Source organism: Macrobrachium nipponense, chromosome 13, assembly GCF_015104395.2.
Source record: "Macrobrachium nipponense isolate FS-2020 chromosome 13, ASM1510439v2, whole genome shotgun sequence".
In the NCBI taxonomy this organism is placed as follows: domain Eukaryota; kingdom Metazoa; phylum Arthropoda; class Malacostraca; order Decapoda; family Palaemonidae; genus Macrobrachium; species Macrobrachium nipponense.
In genome coordinates this window covers 80,400,451-80,420,450 of record NC_087206.1, presented here as the reverse complement: position 1 = coordinate 80,420,450, position 20,000 = coordinate 80,400,451, and the positions used below count along the sequence as shown (strand labels likewise).

The 20,000-nt window shown below is 33.8% G+C and overlaps 2 protein-coding genes across 8 annotated transcripts in view; one reads left to right on the top strand and one right to left on the bottom strand.

The window, feature by feature from the left end:
• Window positions 1–16,677, top strand: part of LOC135225887 (uncharacterized) — a 17,817-nt gene extending 1,140 nt beyond the window's left edge. The window contains exons 2-9 of one of the 2 annotated variants that reach the window (XM_064265460.1): window positions 1,135–1,325; window positions 3,596–3,769; window positions 6,214–6,394; window positions 8,388–8,546; window positions 11,181–11,273; window positions 11,723–11,851; window positions 12,558–12,672; window positions 15,876–16,677. In XM_064265460.1, the coding sequence (XP_064121530.1) occupies window positions 1,147–1,325; window positions 3,596–3,769; window positions 6,214–6,394; window positions 8,388–8,546; window positions 11,181–11,273; window positions 11,723–11,851; window positions 12,558–12,672; window positions 15,876–15,952 (1,107 nt within the window). In that variant the 5' untranslated portion in view covers window positions 1,135–1,146 and the 3' untranslated portion in view covers window positions 15,953–16,677. Of the gene's footprint in view, window positions 1–1,134; window positions 1,326–3,595; window positions 3,770–6,210; window positions 6,395–8,387; window positions 8,547–11,180; window positions 11,274–11,722; window positions 11,852–12,557; window positions 12,673–15,875 lie in introns of both variants that reach the window. The other variant, XM_064265459.1, reaches the window with a different exon arrangement.
• Window positions 1–20,000, bottom strand: part of LOC135225888 (ligand of Numb protein X 2-like) — a 668,030-nt gene that overhangs the window by 30,190 nt on the left and 617,840 nt on the right. The gene's annotated exons all lie outside the window — the stretch shown is intronic.

The following is a 20,000-nucleotide window of genomic DNA, read 5'->3' as shown; positions in this document are numbered from 1 at the left end:
TTCGAGAAATTGATTCTATGCCTAAATGAGCTTTTTATAACGTGTAAAATAAGTATCTATAAACCCCTAACCATGACATTGGTCCTCTTAGATAGAGCCTATACTATTTACGATAACTATTACTGTCTACAAACATCTTAAAACGATGCCAAATTCTTATCTACAACCTTTGAAGGCGAAAGCAACCGTTCTCAATCTTCACAAGAATTATTACTGTCATCTGTTACTAAATATTACTCAGAGTGAACTGAATTTAGTTTACATAACTGCACTCAGTTTATCAACTTTGTCTCGATTATATGAAGGACACTTAACTCGTGAAAAATGTACGCCTACTACAATGTAGGGCTGCTGAATGGACATTGGTTTGAAAGTTAGGAATGTCACAGACGCAAAATCATTAGCAGACATTTGCCAGTTCATCATCATATATATATATATATATATATATATATATATATTATATATATATATAGATATATATAATATATATATATATATGAATAATTATAACATCACCGTGATTCATAAAATTACGAGCTCAATGTTCTTTAATATCTCATTCGCTCTACCTCGGAACTGATATATTTTCCATATGTAAACCGAAGGGGAATTTTTTTAGTTGATGCTAATTTCGTCCTCTCGTGGGTTCAAAACACCGTCTCTGTCCGCTGGGCGGTGGTTCGAGCCCAAGAAAGGACGAAATTATTATCAAATAAAAAATTCTCCTTCGGTTTACATATATGAAAATATATCAGTTCCGAGTTAGAGCGAATTAGATATTAAAGTACATTTGTAACTCGAATAATATATATAATATATATATATATATATATATATAATATATATATATATAAATAATATATATATATATGTATATATATATATATATATATATATATATATATATATATATATATATATACATGAGAGAGAGAGAGAGAGAGAGAGAGAGAGAGAGAGAGAGAGTCGAGAGAGAGAGAGAGAGGGGGGGGGTATCTCTGTAACCCACCAGTGCACGTGGCCATGGGATTACGTAAAAAATGATTAGTTTTTTTTTTTTTAATAAAACCCTAAAAAGACATGAGGTGCCAAATTTACCTATTTCCATTTCTCCCTTCTCTCGCCCCCCAGTGAGAAACAACCATGCATAGAAGCAAGGTCATCAGCCTCGTGGTAGTCCTGGGTTTGTCGTGCTGGGCATGTCAAGCGAGGTCACTGACCAACGGTAGGTCAGGTCACGTAATCCTCAATGCTCTGATGCAGGACGACTACGCTTACACTTACGGGGATTTGGCTAACGAGTACGACGCGCCAATGAAGAGGTCAGTTAAATTCTCTCTCTCTCTCTCTCTCTCTCTCTCTCTCTCTCTCTCTCTCCTCTCTCTCTCTGCTAAGATAATTCTTATGCCTATGGATTTTGCAAACAATCTTAAAACAACCAAAGAATGAGTTTTCGCAAGAATTTTTTTTATTATTTGATAAAAGTACAGACAAAATATTGCTAAAATAATCTTATGTTCATAGAATTTTTTGCAAACAATCTTAAAATAATCAAAGAATGAGTTTTCCCAAGAATTTTGTATCATTTGATAAAAGAACTGACAAAATATTGCTAAAATAATCTTATGCTCATGGAATTTTTTGCAAACAATCTCAAAACAATCAAAGAATGAGTTTTCCCAAGACTTTTTTATTATTATTATTTGATAAAAGAACAGGCAAAATGGACCCATTTCCAAATTTGGAGGACGTGAGCAACAACTTAACCCAATAAAAAGATACTAAAAGGTTTGAATATTCATCCCCTACAACATTCACGAGAGCAATTCGAAATGAAATCAAAAGCAATACTTTTAGCACGCGGATGTATTCAATTACGAATAGAGCCTCCGAATGGGTGCATTAAATTGTTTACCTAATCCGTCCATTTTGACATTAAACTCCAGGATGGAATTGTATATATAAATATATTCATGACTTAAAATTCCTCTGAAAATGAAAAGCATTTTTATTGCTGGGGAAATGGAAATTGAGTCAGGAGAAATTAACATCGAGAAAAATATTTTGCCTTAGGTATTAAATGACTGTTTATTAAAAAATCATTATGTGAATACAGATACACTAAATCATTTTTCAAAATCATGCTTATATTCACAAAAAAATAATAAAACTAAAAAAGTAAATAAAATCATAAAGAATATGCCTTTATTTCTACATTCAAAAGTTCAAACTAAGATGCAATGCACAATTACCTTAATATTATTCTCCTTGCATTTTCATACATTTTTATCAGTCTATAATTCATAAATTCATTTTTTTATTTTTCAATAAAGAGATCTCTTTCTTTCTGTAATTCCCTTAACCCCTTCCTCTTACTTCTTCCTCATGAACACCATATTCTTTGGAAGCTTGAATTTCAAGTCAATGGCTCCTGTTGGCTTCTTCCATATGATTAGGGTTTATCTTCTGAATAATAATAATAATAATAATAATAATAATAATAATAATAATAATAATAATAATAATAATAATAATACTAATAATAATAGGTACATTCGAATTAAAATTCTCGTTGATTGAATAAGTGGATTTATTGGACATCAAAATGCATATTTCTTATAATCATTATAAGTAGAAACTATAACAAAGCAAATACTGATCAGCGAACAGATCACTGATCACTAAAAGAGACATGAAGAAGTCACAAAGGAAAAGTGGTTCGTACATTGACCTACATGTAATCGATATCATCCTATCTCAGTAATATAAGCATGCCAAACACATACACACAAACACACTGCTTCTTTTAATCTTTAACACGAACAATAATAATGTGAATCATTATTTCTGCCTAGATTTTTTTTTTACTTTTCTGAGTTCATCCTCTTCCAACACTCATTCATAATTTATTTTCTTCCAGCTAGTAAGTCAGAATAGACTTGGATAAGGCGGTACCTATATACATATGCACAAGTTTGAATAATCCACATTGAGAAAAAATTTGAATTACTTCAGCTTTTAAGAAATACTGACATTTCAACATCTAAGTCTAATATGAAACACATGCATTTTACATGAATTACATCAATGGTCAGTAGGAATCCTATTGTACCCATTGCGAATAGTATTTGTTCATAAAGTGAGTCACACTTGATTCATACAATGATTCACATTTGTCCCCCAAGTGTATCATACCTGACCCTATGGAGAATCACGTCCTCCATAATCTATTGTTCGAATCTTTTTTCAAATTCTCCCATCATGTATGATTCGTATCTTTTTCAAATTTGAATAATATCCCTTTACCTTCTGTCACTTCTTTAAAATGAATACCATACTATTCTTTGGAAGCCTGAATTTCAAGTCAATGGTCCCCTGTGGTGGGTTTGTTCCATATGGGTTCATCTTCTGAATAATTAATAACAATAATCCAGAATTTCAACCATAAAGATCACCCATATCAATCACGTCTCCCTCAAACTGCAAACGCTTTCTATAGCTGGTACAAATGTCCCCTGGGCCAAAATCGAGTTAAATATGTGCTAAATTTCAACCGAGTGACTCAGTCCAAAAAAAAAAAAATCTTCTACAGCCTCGTTCAACAGAGGACAGATAGAGCGGAAAACGCCATCATTCAAGGCAGGAAAGACGTTAGGCAAAAAGTGGGAAAACGACAACACGAAGTCTTGGACGATTCTTTCAACTACGACTACACCTACGGAGACCCAGAGGTCAGTTATGACCACTACGACGAGGGAACGTCGAGGTACGTATTATTCATTGAAGTGTAAAAGGGAATGTACGGAAAGAATTGGGTATATTATTGGACGATGTTTATGGAAATTTAAAGTGGTTATAATGGACGATGTTTATAGAAATTTAAAGTGGATATTATTGGACAATGTTTATAGAAATGTAAAAGAAAATATATATAAAGGAGCCGGTATAATTTAGACCATGTTTATACTAATATAAAAGGATATGTATAGAAAGAAGTGGGCATACTGTTGGACGAAGTCCATTAATTTAAAATGAAATGTACAGAAAGAAGTTGTATCTTTAAATTACATTAAGGTTACTGTTTGCGCATGTAATGTATGCATACAATAAGTACAAAGATATACATAAACAATACACGTTAAAAGAAGTGAAAAAATAAGAGACAGGTTGAAGGTCCTGACCGGTTACGACTTCATTTCCAACCCACTGACGAAGGACTGATCCATTGTTAGGAATCACAATAATATACTCACTCTCTCAAATCTCTCTCTCTCATCTCTCTCTCTCTCTCTCTATCCTATATATTTATATATATATATATATAGTATATATATATGTGTGTGTGTGTGTGTGTGTGTATATATATATTTATATATGTGTATGTGTATGCATTTTTGTAAATTGATCAGAATATAATAATAATCTCGAATAACTCTAACCAACTGATTCCAGCTTAATAATAATAATAATAATAAGTCATCGCAGACAACGAGAGAAGGACAAACTCAATTCGGAAACAGTATAGTAGAAAAAGCTGCGCAAAAAGGCCCACAGACATCTGTGTGTTGCGCAATTCGGTAACGTGATTCCCTTACGAACAATTAACAAAGCCCTTGGGAAGTGTCACGCCATATCTGTTACTGGTAGATATGCCATCCTTAACTGCTGCTAGGCCCCGGTGCTGCCCTCGAGTCAAGTCTGCTGGAGAGAGAGAGAGAGAGAGAGAGAGAGAGAGAGAGAGAGAGCGAGAGAGAGATCAAGTAGAAACAAAACTCGTATCACTGCGATCCGGATGGGCGCGGGGCGGGGGAGGGGGAGGGGCGGGGGGGCAATATTTATGCCCGTTTGCTCGCTGAGATAAAAAAAAAATCTTTGCTACCTAATGGATAGTTTACCTCACCTAAGGGTTTGAATAGTTTTACAATTATGATAATAGATTTCTTTTTTAAATAAAGATGAAAGATGTTAATGGTGAAATACTTGCGACATACAGTAATTCAATTTCAATAAACCTTTCGACCTAGTTTAAAATCTTAGTGTATATAATATATAAGACATGAAGGCTCGCTTCTTGAGATGATTTTCACAAGAAGAAAACTTATAAAACAAAAAATAACATTTCAACCTTCCGGCAGACTTAAATCACATAAGGAGTTTATCAACTTTACAGGTATGATAATACAATGATAATAAAGTGTTTTTTTTTCTTTTTTCTTTCATTATGAAGAATGACATCAGGGCTTGAAAAAAAAATAAACAATTTGCAATTCTGTTTCTGTCAGTTTTACGTCATGAGATTGTATCCAAATTCCTACAAATGCATTTATACGAATGCATATACATATAAAATAAATACATATTTTCACTCTTGTTGCTTATACGATGATAATGATGATGAGTGATGATTATCATTATTATACACGAAAGCATATATATATATATATAGGATATATATATATATATCTATATATATATATATATATATATATATATATATATATATATAAGTCATATCACATTTCCGTGATTCATATACATATATCGAGCTACAATCCTTTAATATCTATTCGCTCTACCTCGGAATTAATATATTTTCATATATGCTTAACCGAAGGGGAATTTTTTCTCGATAATAGATTTGCCTGGACCAGGGCGCGAACCTATGGATCCTTTCAAACCCAGGAACGTCAGTGAAGCTTTTCCTACTACACCTCTCGCGGTGGTGTAGTAGGAAAAAGCTTCACTGACGTTCCTGGGTTTGAAAGGATCCATAGGTTCGCGCCCTGGTCCAGGCAAATCTATTATCGAGAAAAAATTCCCCTTCGGTTAAGCATATATGAAAATATATTAATTCCGAGGTAGAGCGAATTAGATATTAAAGGACATTGTAGCTCGATATATATATATATATATATATGATGGTGATGATTCATTATACTCATTAAACTTTCGTTACATACGTATTGTCACTATTGTTGCTTATATGATGATAATGATGATGAGTGATGATATCATTATGATACACGAAAGCATATACATTATATATATATATATATATATATATATATATATATATATATTATAATATAGTATATATATCGCATACTTATTCTCCCACTTGTTGCTTAGACGATGATCATAATGATAAATGATGACGATATTGATGATTCATTATACTCAATGACCTTTCTTTCCTCGCCATCACAGCAGAGACGAGAAGGGCATCTCCCACCCGCCGAAGGAACACGAAGAAGGCGCAGACGGCGGAGACTCGCCGGGGAGGTCCCCAGATAAGGGCAAGACGGTCATCACTCCGTTGGTTGCCTCCGTTATCGAGTGGGTGATAAGGAACTGGAAGGACGTCAGGCACGTCAAGGACACCTGGGTGGAGGTGAGAGAGAGAGAGAGAGAGAGAGAGAGAGAGAGAGCGGGGGGGGGGGGGGGGGGGGGGGGGGGGGGGGGGGGGGGGGGGGGGGGGGGGGGGGGGGATTTTCAAGTCTCTTACTGGGCAATGCTTCAATATTCGATGACTGATACTGGATTACATTCAAGCTGTCAAGGAAGGAGAGAGAGAGAGAGAGAGAGAGAGAGAGAGAGAGAGAGAGAGAGAGAGAAATTATTTTTAAGTCTCTGACTGGGCAATGCTTCAATATTCCATGACTGATATTGGATTAAATCTAAGTTGTCAAGGAGAGAGAGAGAGAGAGAGAGAGAGAGAGAGAGAGACCGAGAGAGAGAGAGAGAGAGAGAGAGAGGGGGGGGGGGGGGGGGAGGAGGGGGAAATTTATTTCAAGTCTCTGACTCGGCAATTCTTCAATACTCCATGAGTGATATTAGATTAAATTCAAGCTGTCAAGGAGAGAGAGAGAGAGAGAGAGAGAGAGAGAGAGAGAGGAGAGAGAGAGGTTGGACAGGAGGACTGCAGAACGGGCGAATGGAGGTAAAGTAAAAGGTTAAAACGTGAGCACAGCTAGGTGCCGAAGGGACACTGCAAACACCCTTCAGTAATGCCTACAGTGCACCACGCGAGGTGCACTGAGGGCAATTCTACTCCCCTACGGAAAGCATGACGTGATGTTTGATAGAATAATTCAAGTCTGGAAGGATGGAACGTTCTTCAGGTATGCGTGTTCAAGCAAATTGGTTTCGTAGATAATGCTATGTGCGTTTTTCCACGATAGCTGACTCTTAATATACGCTTACAAGAAAATCCCCAAGGTAGAAAAAATCAACAAAGTAAATATTCTGTTGTTGCTACTTAAAAATGAATTCTCTAGACTTTTATATGACGTCTATTGATAAAGACTCCTGTGGTTGTCTGACAAGTGAGGATAAAAGGGGATTAATATATATATACAAGATGATTTCATGGAAAAGCAATGGTGGTTTAATGATTTTCTTTGGGGATTTTCTTTTGATTCATTTTATTCCATTTTCATGTTAGCTACTTTGGGAAAATAAAGATTATATTTTTGTATGTCGGGGGGTTTGAATTCGCCTAAAATTTATATATATATATATATATATATATATATATATATATATATATATATATATATATACACACATACAGGAAAGGAAGATCAGCTGCTTCATTAGCATAAAAGCAGAGGCGAACGTCCATTAAGTATTAATGACATGCTTGCATGCATCTCATAGCGTGCTTGCGGGAAATGTACTCCATTAATTACTTTTTGCCCGCGCCAGCAAAATGCCAGGGACATTATACCCACGCCAGTCATGAAGTTAATTTAGGTCGTGTCTTTCAATTAGGGGGGATGTAATCTTTTCTTTTTTTCTTTGTTTTTGTAAATATATATCTTTTCATAAAAATAAGTAAGTTGTAGTGAACGTTATCTGCACAAAGCATTTCCATAACCTGTTAACTAAAATAAAACTATATGAAAGTTTAAAGATCTATCTTGGGAAGGGATGGATATTTGATTTCAACCATATATTCAAATGTGTGTGTGTGTGTGTGTGTGTGTAGAGAGAGAGAGAGAGAGAGAGAGAGAGAGAGAGAGAGAGAATATAAACAATAATTCTGGTTGCATTATCATCAATGTAAATACTGATTTTCTGAGATAGAGAGAGAGAGAGAGAGATAACAATTCTGGTTCCATTATCATCAATATCAATACTGTTTTCTAAGAGAGAGAGAGAGAGAGAGAGAGAGAGAGAGAGAGAGAGAGAGAGAGAGAGAGCAAGCATCGTATCTCTCAAGCCTGTTCGTGTCTCTACGTAGTGTTATCAGTCATTTTGGAAACATTATCATAAATATAAATCCTGCATATTTTTCAGAGAGAGAGAGAGAGAGAGAGAGAGAGAGAGAGAGAGAGAGAGAGAGAGGCCTGTTCTTGACCCTTATTCCACTTTCGTTCCAGACGAAGGACCACGTCCAGAAAAGCTGGAAAAAGGTCAAGCATTCGCTGACCAGGATCACCAATGCCCTTGGAGGGGTCGTCTTGAAATTCGGCGAAGAGGCCGAGGAGGGACTGAAGTACTGCCTCGTCAGGTTGAAGAATACGAGTGAGGAGATCAGCGTGAGTCTCTTGGGGATGCGGTTTTATTGAGTCTCTTGGGGATGCGGTTTTATATATTTTGAAGGGAAACATGAACGCATTTATTGAAATTTCATTCTGATTTCGCTCTTTAAATTTCATTTTTTATTAGATTTTAAAAATTCTTATTTCGCTCTTTAAATTTAAGACAGAAAAATTGACGTAGTTTTTTTAATTAGATTTTTAAACATTTTATTTCGCGGTTAAATTTCAGACAGAAAAATTGGGCTTCTTTTTTACAATTTCATTCTTAATTAGATTTTTAAAAAATTTTATTTCGCGCTTAAATTTCAGAGAGAAAAAATGGACGTGTTTCTTTTTAATTTTATTTTTAATTCGATTTTTACATTTTTATTTCGCATTTAAATTTCAGACAGAAAAAATGGATTTTTTTTACATTTTATTTTTAATTCGATCTTTTAAACTTTGTTTTTATTTCGCTTTTGAAATTTAGGAGATAAAAATGGACGTATTTTTTGACAATTATCTTTAAAATTCGGTTTTCGGAAATCTTATTTCTAATTCGCTTTTTAAATTTAAGAGAGAGAAATGAACTTTCTTAATTTATTTTAAATTCTTTTTCTAAATTTAAGAGAAAGAAAAGAACCTATTTTTTGGCATTCTATTTTTAATTAGCTTTTTAAATTTAAAGAGAGAAAAATGAACCTATCTCTTAAAATGTTTTTTCCTTTATTCACTCCGGCTTCAGTCACTGATGATCAAGCTATTGATAACCACAATTCATAATTATTACAAACAACTATTGTTTTTAATAATCACAATTCATAATTATTACAAACAACTATTGTTTTTAATAATCACAACTCATAATTATTATAAACAATGATTGTTTTTAATAATCACAACTCATAATTATTATAAACAATTATTGTTTTTAATAATCACAACTCATAATTATTATAAACAATGATTGTTTTTAATAATCACAACTCAAAAATATTATAAACAATGGTTGTTTTTAATAATCACAACTCATAATCATTATAAACAATGATTGTTTTTAATAATCCCAACTCATAATTATTATAAACAATGATAGTTTTTAATAATCACAACTCATAATTATTATAACCAATGATTGTTTTTAATAATCACAACTCAAAAATATTATAAACATTGATTGTTTTTGATAATCACAACTCATAATTATTATAACCAATGATTGTTTTTAATAACCACAACTCATAATTATTATAACCAATGATTGTTTTTAATAATCACAACTCAAAAATATTATAAACATTGATTGTTTTTGATAATCACAACTCATAATTATTATAACCAATGATTGTTTTTAATAATCACAACTCAAAAATATTATAAACATTGATTGTTTTTGATAATCACAACTCATAATTATTATAACCAATGATTGTTTTTAATAACCACAACTCATAATTATTATAACCAATGATTGTTTTTAATAATCACAACTCATAATTATTATAACCAATGATTGTTTTTAATAACCACAACTCATAATTATTATAACCAATGATTGTTTTTAATAACCACAACTCATAATTATTATAACCAATGATTGTTTTTAATAACCACAACTCATAATTATCATAAACAAGGATTGTTTTTAATAATCACAACTTATAACTATTATATCCAATGATTGTTTTTAATAATCACAACTCATAATTATTATAAACAATGGTTTTTTTCGGAAATTCATCATCTCCCACCCGGCTTTGTGTTTCGTTAATCACCTCCGCCTTTCAAAACCGGTTTCTATTTTAATTTCCGGTTTCTAATCATTCTGATAATAATCAGCATCCACAATAATCGTACAATCATCATTTTATGCTTTGCGCCATAATCACATCCGCTTCGGAATTTAATCCTCTTACGTGTTCTCATCCGTTCTCGTTCTGATAACCTTGCTCCGGAATTCTAATCCCTTTGTTCTTTCTGACCCTTTCTTCGCCGTTCCAATAATTATCCTTCGTTCCCTATTATCCGAGTAATCCTTCGTTCCTCATTATCTGTTTCTTCCTTCTCTGCTTCCTTTCTCTTTCTTTTCATCAATAATTCTCTCATTTGCTTTCTCTCGTTTTAGTTGTTCTTTCCAAAATTTTATCTGAATTTTTTTACATTAAAATGGAACTTAATAACATTTATATGATGTTTATTGTAGTAATGATACGTAGTCGTATCATTACTACAATAAACATCATATAAATGATAAGCTATCGTTTACAAGTATTTTCTTAGACCACAATATGCATCTTCCTCTCTCACTATATATATATATAATATATATATATATATATTATATATATATATATATATATATATATATATAGCACAACTTCTATCTATTAATTGATTTACACAAAAACAAAATATGTATAGCTTCCTTGCCAGACGCAGATCGCAAGTACAACCACCCACTCGGAAACTAGTATCTCTTTAATTACCTCCTCTCTCTCTCTCTCTCTCTCTCTCTCTCTCTCTCTCTCTCTCTCTCTCTCTCTCTCTCCAATTTCCCCCACATCTCATTCAAACTCCGCCACCATCAACGAAGTTGTTTATGAAATCATTCTCCTCAACTAACGAAGTGTTCGTCCTTTTCCTCCCTGGAAGGCACAAGGTCTGGAAGCGATCAATAAGCTGGAAAATCTGCTGGAGGAAGGCAACGAGTTGGCGGCTTCGTTCTTCCGCCTAATTGGCTCCAAGGTAGGCTTGTAACGAGGCTCGTTGGACGGCTAAATTTTCGAGGACGGAATGTTCATTGTTCCTTTGAATAAAACGAGGCATGCTTATGGAGTTATGTTTTGGGATAAAGTCTCTTCCAGGACAATAACAGTTCTGGAGTGACTGATATTTTGGGCTTCACCTTGTAATCGGAAATCATTTACATAATTAATTCCTGCATGATTCCTTATAAGCTCGCGAATATACGTTGATTTTGTCACCTGTAAATACATCTAAAGCTTGAGGAAAATATAAAAAAATACATGAAAACTATCATAACTAAGGAGAGGTCACAATATCTCCATATTGCAAATCTATTTCAGAAATCTACTCATACCTTCTTTCCGAAATAAACCGAACAGTGAGCAATCTGGATTTATTTTGAGAAATTTTAGTTAAAAATCCTTAGAAACCAACACATATCGTTGCAGCTCGGGGAGATTGCAAGGAAGTACAGCCAAGGGGAAATATTCACTTCCGATCTGCAACTCTCCAATTACTTCGTCTTCGACGGCATGCAACAAGACCACACGAAAGCGACTATACCCAACTTATTTGAGGTGAGTATTTTAGGCTCCGTTTTTGGCAATGAAATTTTAATCGGTGCCAATTCGTGCCTTCGCGATATCTATGAATTTTTTTGTACTATTTATTGAAGACAATATTATCAATTTCCAAATTCTAATGAAAGGGTTTTTAAGACTTCGTTTTGGGCAATGAAGTTTTAATCGGTGGCAATGTGTGCCATTGCGATATCTATTATTTTCAATAGCATGCATTGAAGCCAATATTATCAAATTCCAAATTCTACTAGAAGTGTTTTAAGACTCCGTTTTTGGCAATGAAGTTTTAATCGGTGCAAATTTGTGCCATTGCGATATTTATGAATTTCAATAGCATACATTGAACCCAATCTTATCAATTTCCAAATTCTACTAGAAGAGTATTCAAGACTCCGCTTATAACTATGAAATCTGAATCGATGCCAATTAGTCCCATTAAGATATTTATGAATTTCAATAGCATATATTGAAGCCAATATTACTAAATTCCAAATTCTATTACAAGTGTATTCATTCTCTTACATTAACGGTGCATCAATAATGTGTTATCGAAATAACTCTTAATTGAAGCAAAAAGTATTCCCTAGGCACCAAAAACTTTACGCATTCAGGACAACGACGTTCAGTAACGAAAGTTAACTTAATGAGAGTAATTCAAGTCAATTCGAGTGTACTTGAGGATCTAAATTCCCTTCCTTCCTAGGACAAAGAGGTCTTGGGAAAGCTGAACCTGATGGTGAAACAGAACGTCCTGAGGAGAGACGAAGTGGAGGCCCTTTTATCGGCAGTCGCTCAGCAAACGCAGAGGGCAACAGGCAGTAAGATCTTTGTTCCTTTTCTTTTGTACAGTAGACAAGCAGAGGAATGCAGTTACTGTACTCTTCGCAAGCACTGACGCATGCGTGCACCTAGCAGTACATACACACCCACCCACATATGTAACTTTTATTTATTTACTTATTTATCTATTTGGTGATTTGTGTAAGTCGTTGTCAAGGAAATTGGGGTTTTACTGTATTCATGGAAGCAATCGCAGAGGCGTGCATAAACATATACACACACAAACACACACAAACACACCAGATCAGTCATTTTATTTATTTATTTTTCGAGATATATATATATATATATATATAATATATATATATATATATATTATTATTAAAATTAGGAATAGTTAAAAAAGACACCTTGTCTCAACGACGTTCGGTTGCTGTATGGAAAACGCATCGAAAGTAAACAAGAAGGGCCTGGTTTAAGCCATGTACAAGGGAACAGATATATATATATATATATATATATATATATATATATATATATATATATATATATATATATATATATATATTTATATATATATATATATATATATATATATATATATTTGGTGGCTTGTCTAAGGCAGTGTCAAACAGAAAATTGAGGTCACTGCATTCACGCAAGCACTCGCGCATGCGTAGACACAGCCAGCCTCATACGTAATTCTTATTCATTTATTTACTTACTTATTTGGTGACTTATCTAAGGCGGCGTCAATATTTTCAATTTATTTTTCAATTTATTTTTCAGCCACCTGCCCTAAACAGCAGAGTTGCAAGATATGCAGTAACCATAGTCTTAATAATTTGAATTTTATAATTGGTTTTCCTTATATTGGACAATGTTATGTCAGTACTATTTATTTCGTATAGTGCATGATGATCGCATGTATGCATACATTATATATGTATTTACATGGACTGATTTGGTAGTAATCGTATAATAGTTGTATTCTTACCCTTAAGAATTCATTCAAGAATTCGTAGTAAGTATTCTCACAAAATTTTTTTAATTAATGAATTCCTCAGGATAAAAAAAAACTACTTTTATACTATTATCACTACATCAGTCTCTGCTAAATAAAAAAAAACATAAAAAACTATCCCATAAAAACCTTGAACTATGGATGCAACTACACTAATACTATTCCCCTTGTATTTTGATACGTTTTTATCTATTTATTAATTTAATAATTTGTTTTAATATGTGAGACCTCTTCTTTCTGTATTTACCAATAAACCCTCTAAAACATTCTTCCTAATGAACAATATTACTTTCTCTGGAAGCTTGAATTTCAAGTCAATGGCCCCTTTGATGGGCTTGTTCCGTATGAATAGGGTTCATCTTCTGAATAATATTAATAATTATAATACTTTATTAAAAGTAATGGCTACTTCAGCAGCGTTATATTTGTAGAGATTCTTCTCTACTTTTTGAATAGCGGCTTTTTCCTTGATACTTGAACGGGCTAGTAGAGCGCCTATAGAGGTCATGATCAAATACAGGGTCAAGATCGGTGTATATATTTCAATTAAAAGATAAACTATATCATAGTCATCAAAGTCATTAACCACTCTCTCTCTCTCTCTCTATTTTTTTTCTTGAAGCTGAGAAGCTGAGGTGGACTACTTTTGGTGTGGCCGCTATCCGAAAAATAGGGAAGAATCTCTACAAGTGTAACGCTGCTGAAGTAGCCATTACTTTTTAATAAAGTATGCTTGAGAGAGGGTCTGCTTCCTAAATAATAATAATAATAATAATAATAATAATAATAATAATAATAATAATAATCCAAGATCCTTGAAAAGGAGTCTGGAAAAACTAGAGGCTGAAGTAGCTCCAGGACTCATGCAGAAGAGTGTGATCCTAGAAACGGCGCATATAGTAAGATGAATGATGGACTCCTAAGGAGGCAGGATGCAACCTGGAACCTCACACTATAAATACCACCCAATTGATTTGGAGGACTGTGATTAAAAAATAATAATAATAATAATAATAAATACACAATGTATGCATACATGCGTGCATAAACCTTATGAAACAAAGAAACGACGAAATCAGGGCCTGAAATACACAGCTCAAAACGAAACCTAAATCTTCAAACGATTAAAAAACTGTATATTTCTGACCGTAGCACTGCGCCAATGGAATGAATATGAAAAATATACGTGACTTTTTTTATTTTCTATTTTTTCATTATTTTTATTATAATTATTTTTTGCCTCCCTCCGTCGTGTTAATGACACTTTGCCGTCCGTCAATTATTCATAAAACATAAAGCAAAGTTATAACGACATTATTAATGTTAATTGATATCGCAAATTGCGCTGCATGGCGTCGCTCTCTCACTCATTTCAGTAAATACAATCCATTTAATGCCACTAATATCGGAGTTGATATTCTCCGGAAACGGTATCAACTTATACCTCACTTGATGGCCGAGTCGGTGAGAAGACGTCACTGAGGTCCTGATTTCTCCTCTGTGCGCGCTGATTCGAATCCACGAGAGGACGAAAATTTTATCAACTGATAAATTCCCCTTTGGTTAAAATTATATGAAAATATATTAATTCCGAGGTAGAGCTAATTGGATATTAAAGGACATTTGTAGCTTAATGGATATTATATATATATATATATATATATATATATATATATATATATATATATATACATACATATGACTTTCATATTTCCTTGGTTGGTCAGTGACAGCAATAATAATCAGCAGGGAATGCCAAAAAAAAATAAAAACTAGTAGAATGACAACAAAGATATACACGGGATATGATAGGAATCTCTGATAATTATGGAATTAAGAGAATATTCTTTCAGAAATATCAATTGAGGTTATAGATCTTATTTTAGGAAAAGATAAATTTTGGACGTTGCTTCAATACTAATTGATGAGTAAAAAAAAAAAGGCACGAGTTTCTGTGTGACCTGAGGTCAACTGGCGTGATTTTCTATTCGAGTTACATAGTAACTGTAAGTACACATACATACATACTTAAATACATACATACTGTAAAGAAAAATCCATATTACTCTTTCAACTATTATAAGTCCAAATTTAACAGACGCTATTTTCAGTGCAATATGAACTAAATTCACAACAAATCTAATCTGAAAATGAACACTTATACGAAATAAACAGCCCAAGTCATCTTAATGATAGTTTTTTTTTTTACTTTTTCAGAAACCTACCCAACTAAAATAACATTGCAAGAAAGTATGCAAGAAAAAGAAGAGACAAAGAAGAAGGAAAAGAAATAGAGGAATGTAGATAAACAACATAGTAAGAATAAAAAATAAGAAAATATTTGTTAAAACACGCTTTTATCAAAATGCACTAAAAAGTTAAAAATATGGGCATCAAACATGGAAGGAAATGCTACTAGAAAAGATATATATATATATTATATATATATATATATATATATATATATATATATTGTTATTTCTTGTGTGTCTCCTTCCATGTTTGGCGCCCATTTTTAATTTTGTAGACTTGATTACTTGTACGAAAATTCTGGTGTGTCAAATAAATATATTTTTCACTTTTTAGTGCATTTTTATATACACCTGTTTTAAAAAAATTTATTTTATATTTCTTAGTTTTGACGGAAATTGTTACCAATTTATGATAGTAACTAACAAAATTGCTCGTCTGTCGAGCCAAAGAAGGCTCGAAAAATCCGTAGAGTTCTTACATTCTCCTACCGAATCAAAGAAGCTGTGAAAAAACAGAAGTCTCATACAAATCTTGAGATACTGTGAGAGATTACTATAAGGTCACTAGAAGTCACTGATGACCTACTGACCATGTAAGGTTGTATTATCACCAGGACTGAGTAACGATGGAAAATGTCAAGTCCATCGGAAGAGAGGAACAGGTCGAAAAGGGGAGATGTGTGAAATGAGGAAACAAAGAAGAGTGAATGTACTTAAATTATATATAAATTAACATACATTCAAATAAACAAGATTTCGTTTCAAAACTTATTTGTTCCCTAACCTTGAATGACTGAATTATTATTCTTATTCAAAAGATAAACCTTGTTCATATGGAACAAGCACACCATAGGGGCCACTGACTTGAAATTCAAGTTTCCAAAGAGTATTATTACTATTATTATTATTATTATTATCATTATTATTATTATTATTATTATTATTATTATTATTCAAAAGATGAACCCTATTCACACGGAACGCCCACCACAGGGGCCATCGACTTGAAAGTCATTTTTCCAAAGAATATGGTGTTTAATAGAAAGATGTAACAGAAGGTAACGAGAAATGCAGAATGAGAAGATCAGTTATCAGGAAAAAAGACAAATAATAAAATAATAAAGAATTAATAAATAAATGCAGAAACAAAGGAATATACATACATACATACACGCCACAAATATCGATCATTCCCTTTTTCATTTTACCTTACGAATAACTTATACTAGGGAGATTTTTTTTTATAATGGGCTTTTGGTCAAGATACAACGATACACAGTCGAGTTCGACCACTCGGCTATCGAGCAGATGCCCTAAAGTATATCGATTATAATTCCCCTTATGTTTACGTTACTCCCTCGCAATAGGGCATTCGATATTAAGCAATGTTTGCGGTTTATTTATAATTTATTAATGTACATATATATATGTATATATTTACATATATATATATTTATGTATGTATAACTGAATCACGAAAGTTAGGAACGTGATAAATCCATAAAGAAAGGTATAAGCTACGAGGGAAAATAAACAACGGAGTATCCGCGAGATCTTTCGACGTTCAAACGTCCTTACTTTGAACGTCGAAAGATCCCTCGGATACTCCGTTGTTTATTTTCCCTTGTGGCTTATACCTTTATATATATAGTATATATATATATATATATATATATATATATATATATATATTGATTGAGGCAAAAATATCGCTTAACGTCGGATTCACAGCAACAGATAGAGATAGCGAGATGTCCCCCAATATCCCATATTAACCGTTCCATGAACAACGCGTATTTAACCCATAACGGCGCAGCCGACATTCTCAGCCGATAAATCCAGGTGTGTCCGAGACCTAACTGGATTAACGAGGCAGAGCTCGTTAGCAAACTCGTTAGCCAATTTGTTAATTGAATCATAAATGGGGAGGGGGGTGGGGGGAAGGAGGTCTGGAGACGGTTTATATACGCTAAGGAAAGCGAAGAGCAGTACTACGGCTGAGTGACAGCGATTGGCTGAATGGATTGGCCAATCACGTCTTCATGGGCGGCTGACGCTGTTATCTAATGCTCTGTAATGAAAAGGGAAGGACAACCCACACGAGAGAGAGAGAGAGAGAGAGAGAGAGAGAGAGAGAGAGAGAGAGAGAGAGAATTATTAATTGGTAATCATAATAAATGCAGAAACATTTTGCAATTGAATACAATAAATTTTGAGAGAGAGAAAATGGATTGGGTAAATTCAAAAACACATGTCTGTCTCTGTAGACTCCAGATATGAAATATATATATAAAAAAACGAAAAATAAACTAAAATCAAAATACCCGTGGAGTAGAACAACAGTATATACTTCACCAGAAAACATCGTTTATCCCCAGAAGAAACTACAAGCCAAAAATAGAAACTCCTTCAACTAAAACTAAACGCATCGGTGCCACCCAATTCCGTCAAGTTACAAGTGACCCCAGACACCCTCGCTTGACTGACACCTGCAAAAGGCGGAGCATAACATGCCCACGTTTCCGTGACGTCTCTAGATTGCGGGACACGGAAATGATTTCCCAGGTAAATTCCGCTTCGCTTTCCAAATGTCATATCTCGCTTGATGGATGGATGGACGTACGGGGCTGCTGGCTGGGTCAAAATTGACGCGATTCGCGTCCGAAGTGATGAGAGCGTTGTAATGAGGTTCTCTTACAGCGACCTGCAAGTGAGGTGATGTCAGGAATCAGGTTCATTCTAAAATAAATTAAATTTTATTCATCGCGTTTTGTGCAAATATATATGACGCATTTTGCAGATATCTATATACATGGGCAGTCTCGTCATCATAAAAATGGAAGAGACTTTGATGAACCAAGTTCTGGCTACAATAAAGTATCATCTATTTTATATAATAAAATCCGAGTGGATCTTTCTTGCTTGTCCGCCCCGGGTTAGGGCTGGGTAGGGGATGGGGAGGATAACGTTCAGCGCCGGGTTACAGCGCGCATAGCACTCGCCAACAAACTCACACGACAATATAAGGCCGGAAAAGCTCCAATATGTAATGCAAATTCTGAACTTCAAGCTTTATTCGCGTGACTTGACTTCTTTTAAGAGCTCACTCCAGTTTTACCGTGAGGGGCGCAGCTGATAGCCCTAAAGGGCTTCTTCTTTCAAAAGTTTCACTATTCAAAAGTTTTGCCGAGTTTTGGACATCAACATTTCTCTCTGAACAAAGTTCGACCACTGAGATTACACTATGCCATTATTTGTAATGAAGAAGAAGAAGAAGAAGACGACGAAGCTTCAAACAAACTGTTAAATGAAGTGGGCATTTTACTTCACTTAAAAAAAAAGTGGAAAAGAGGAAACCATATCAATTAATATTAAATATAATACTACTGTAGCTTACGTGATAAACACACACAAACTGTTAAATGAGGTGAACATTTTACTTCACTTAAAAAAAGTGGAAAAGAGGAAACCACATCTATTAATGTTAAATATAATACTACTAATAGTACTGTAGCTTACGTGATCAACAGAAATAGACCAATCTCTCTCTCTCTCTCTCTCTCTCTCTCTCTCTCTCTCTCTCTCTCTCTCTCTCTCTCTCTCTCTCTCAATAACGGCGGGATGCTCAACACAAACACTTCAGAGAGATAAGAATCGCTTTATGAAAAAGACTTTAAAATTCTAATAAAAGCTAAGAACGATCCCCAAAGGCGTCTTTTTATTTATTTAGAGCAAATATCAAATTACGATTATTGTTACAGAACTGCACGAGGCATATTTGATTAACTATATAAAATATCAGAGCAGATTTGACCATTTGCAATACGGATCAAACATCTGATATCTGGAATGTTTATTTATGCGTATATTAAAAGAACAACAACAACAACACCAACGGAAACAGGAGGAGGAGGAGGAGGAGGAGGAACTCAAAGCCCTTGGAAAGGAAGATTAATAATATTCGGCAAAACTTTCAATAAGCCACCAGATGGAGGTGCTTTCAAGGTCGCTGCTCGCAGAGGAGCGAAAGTTATCTTAGCCTATCTATATGCAAAAACATTTCTTATATTATTTAATAAGAGATGAGAAG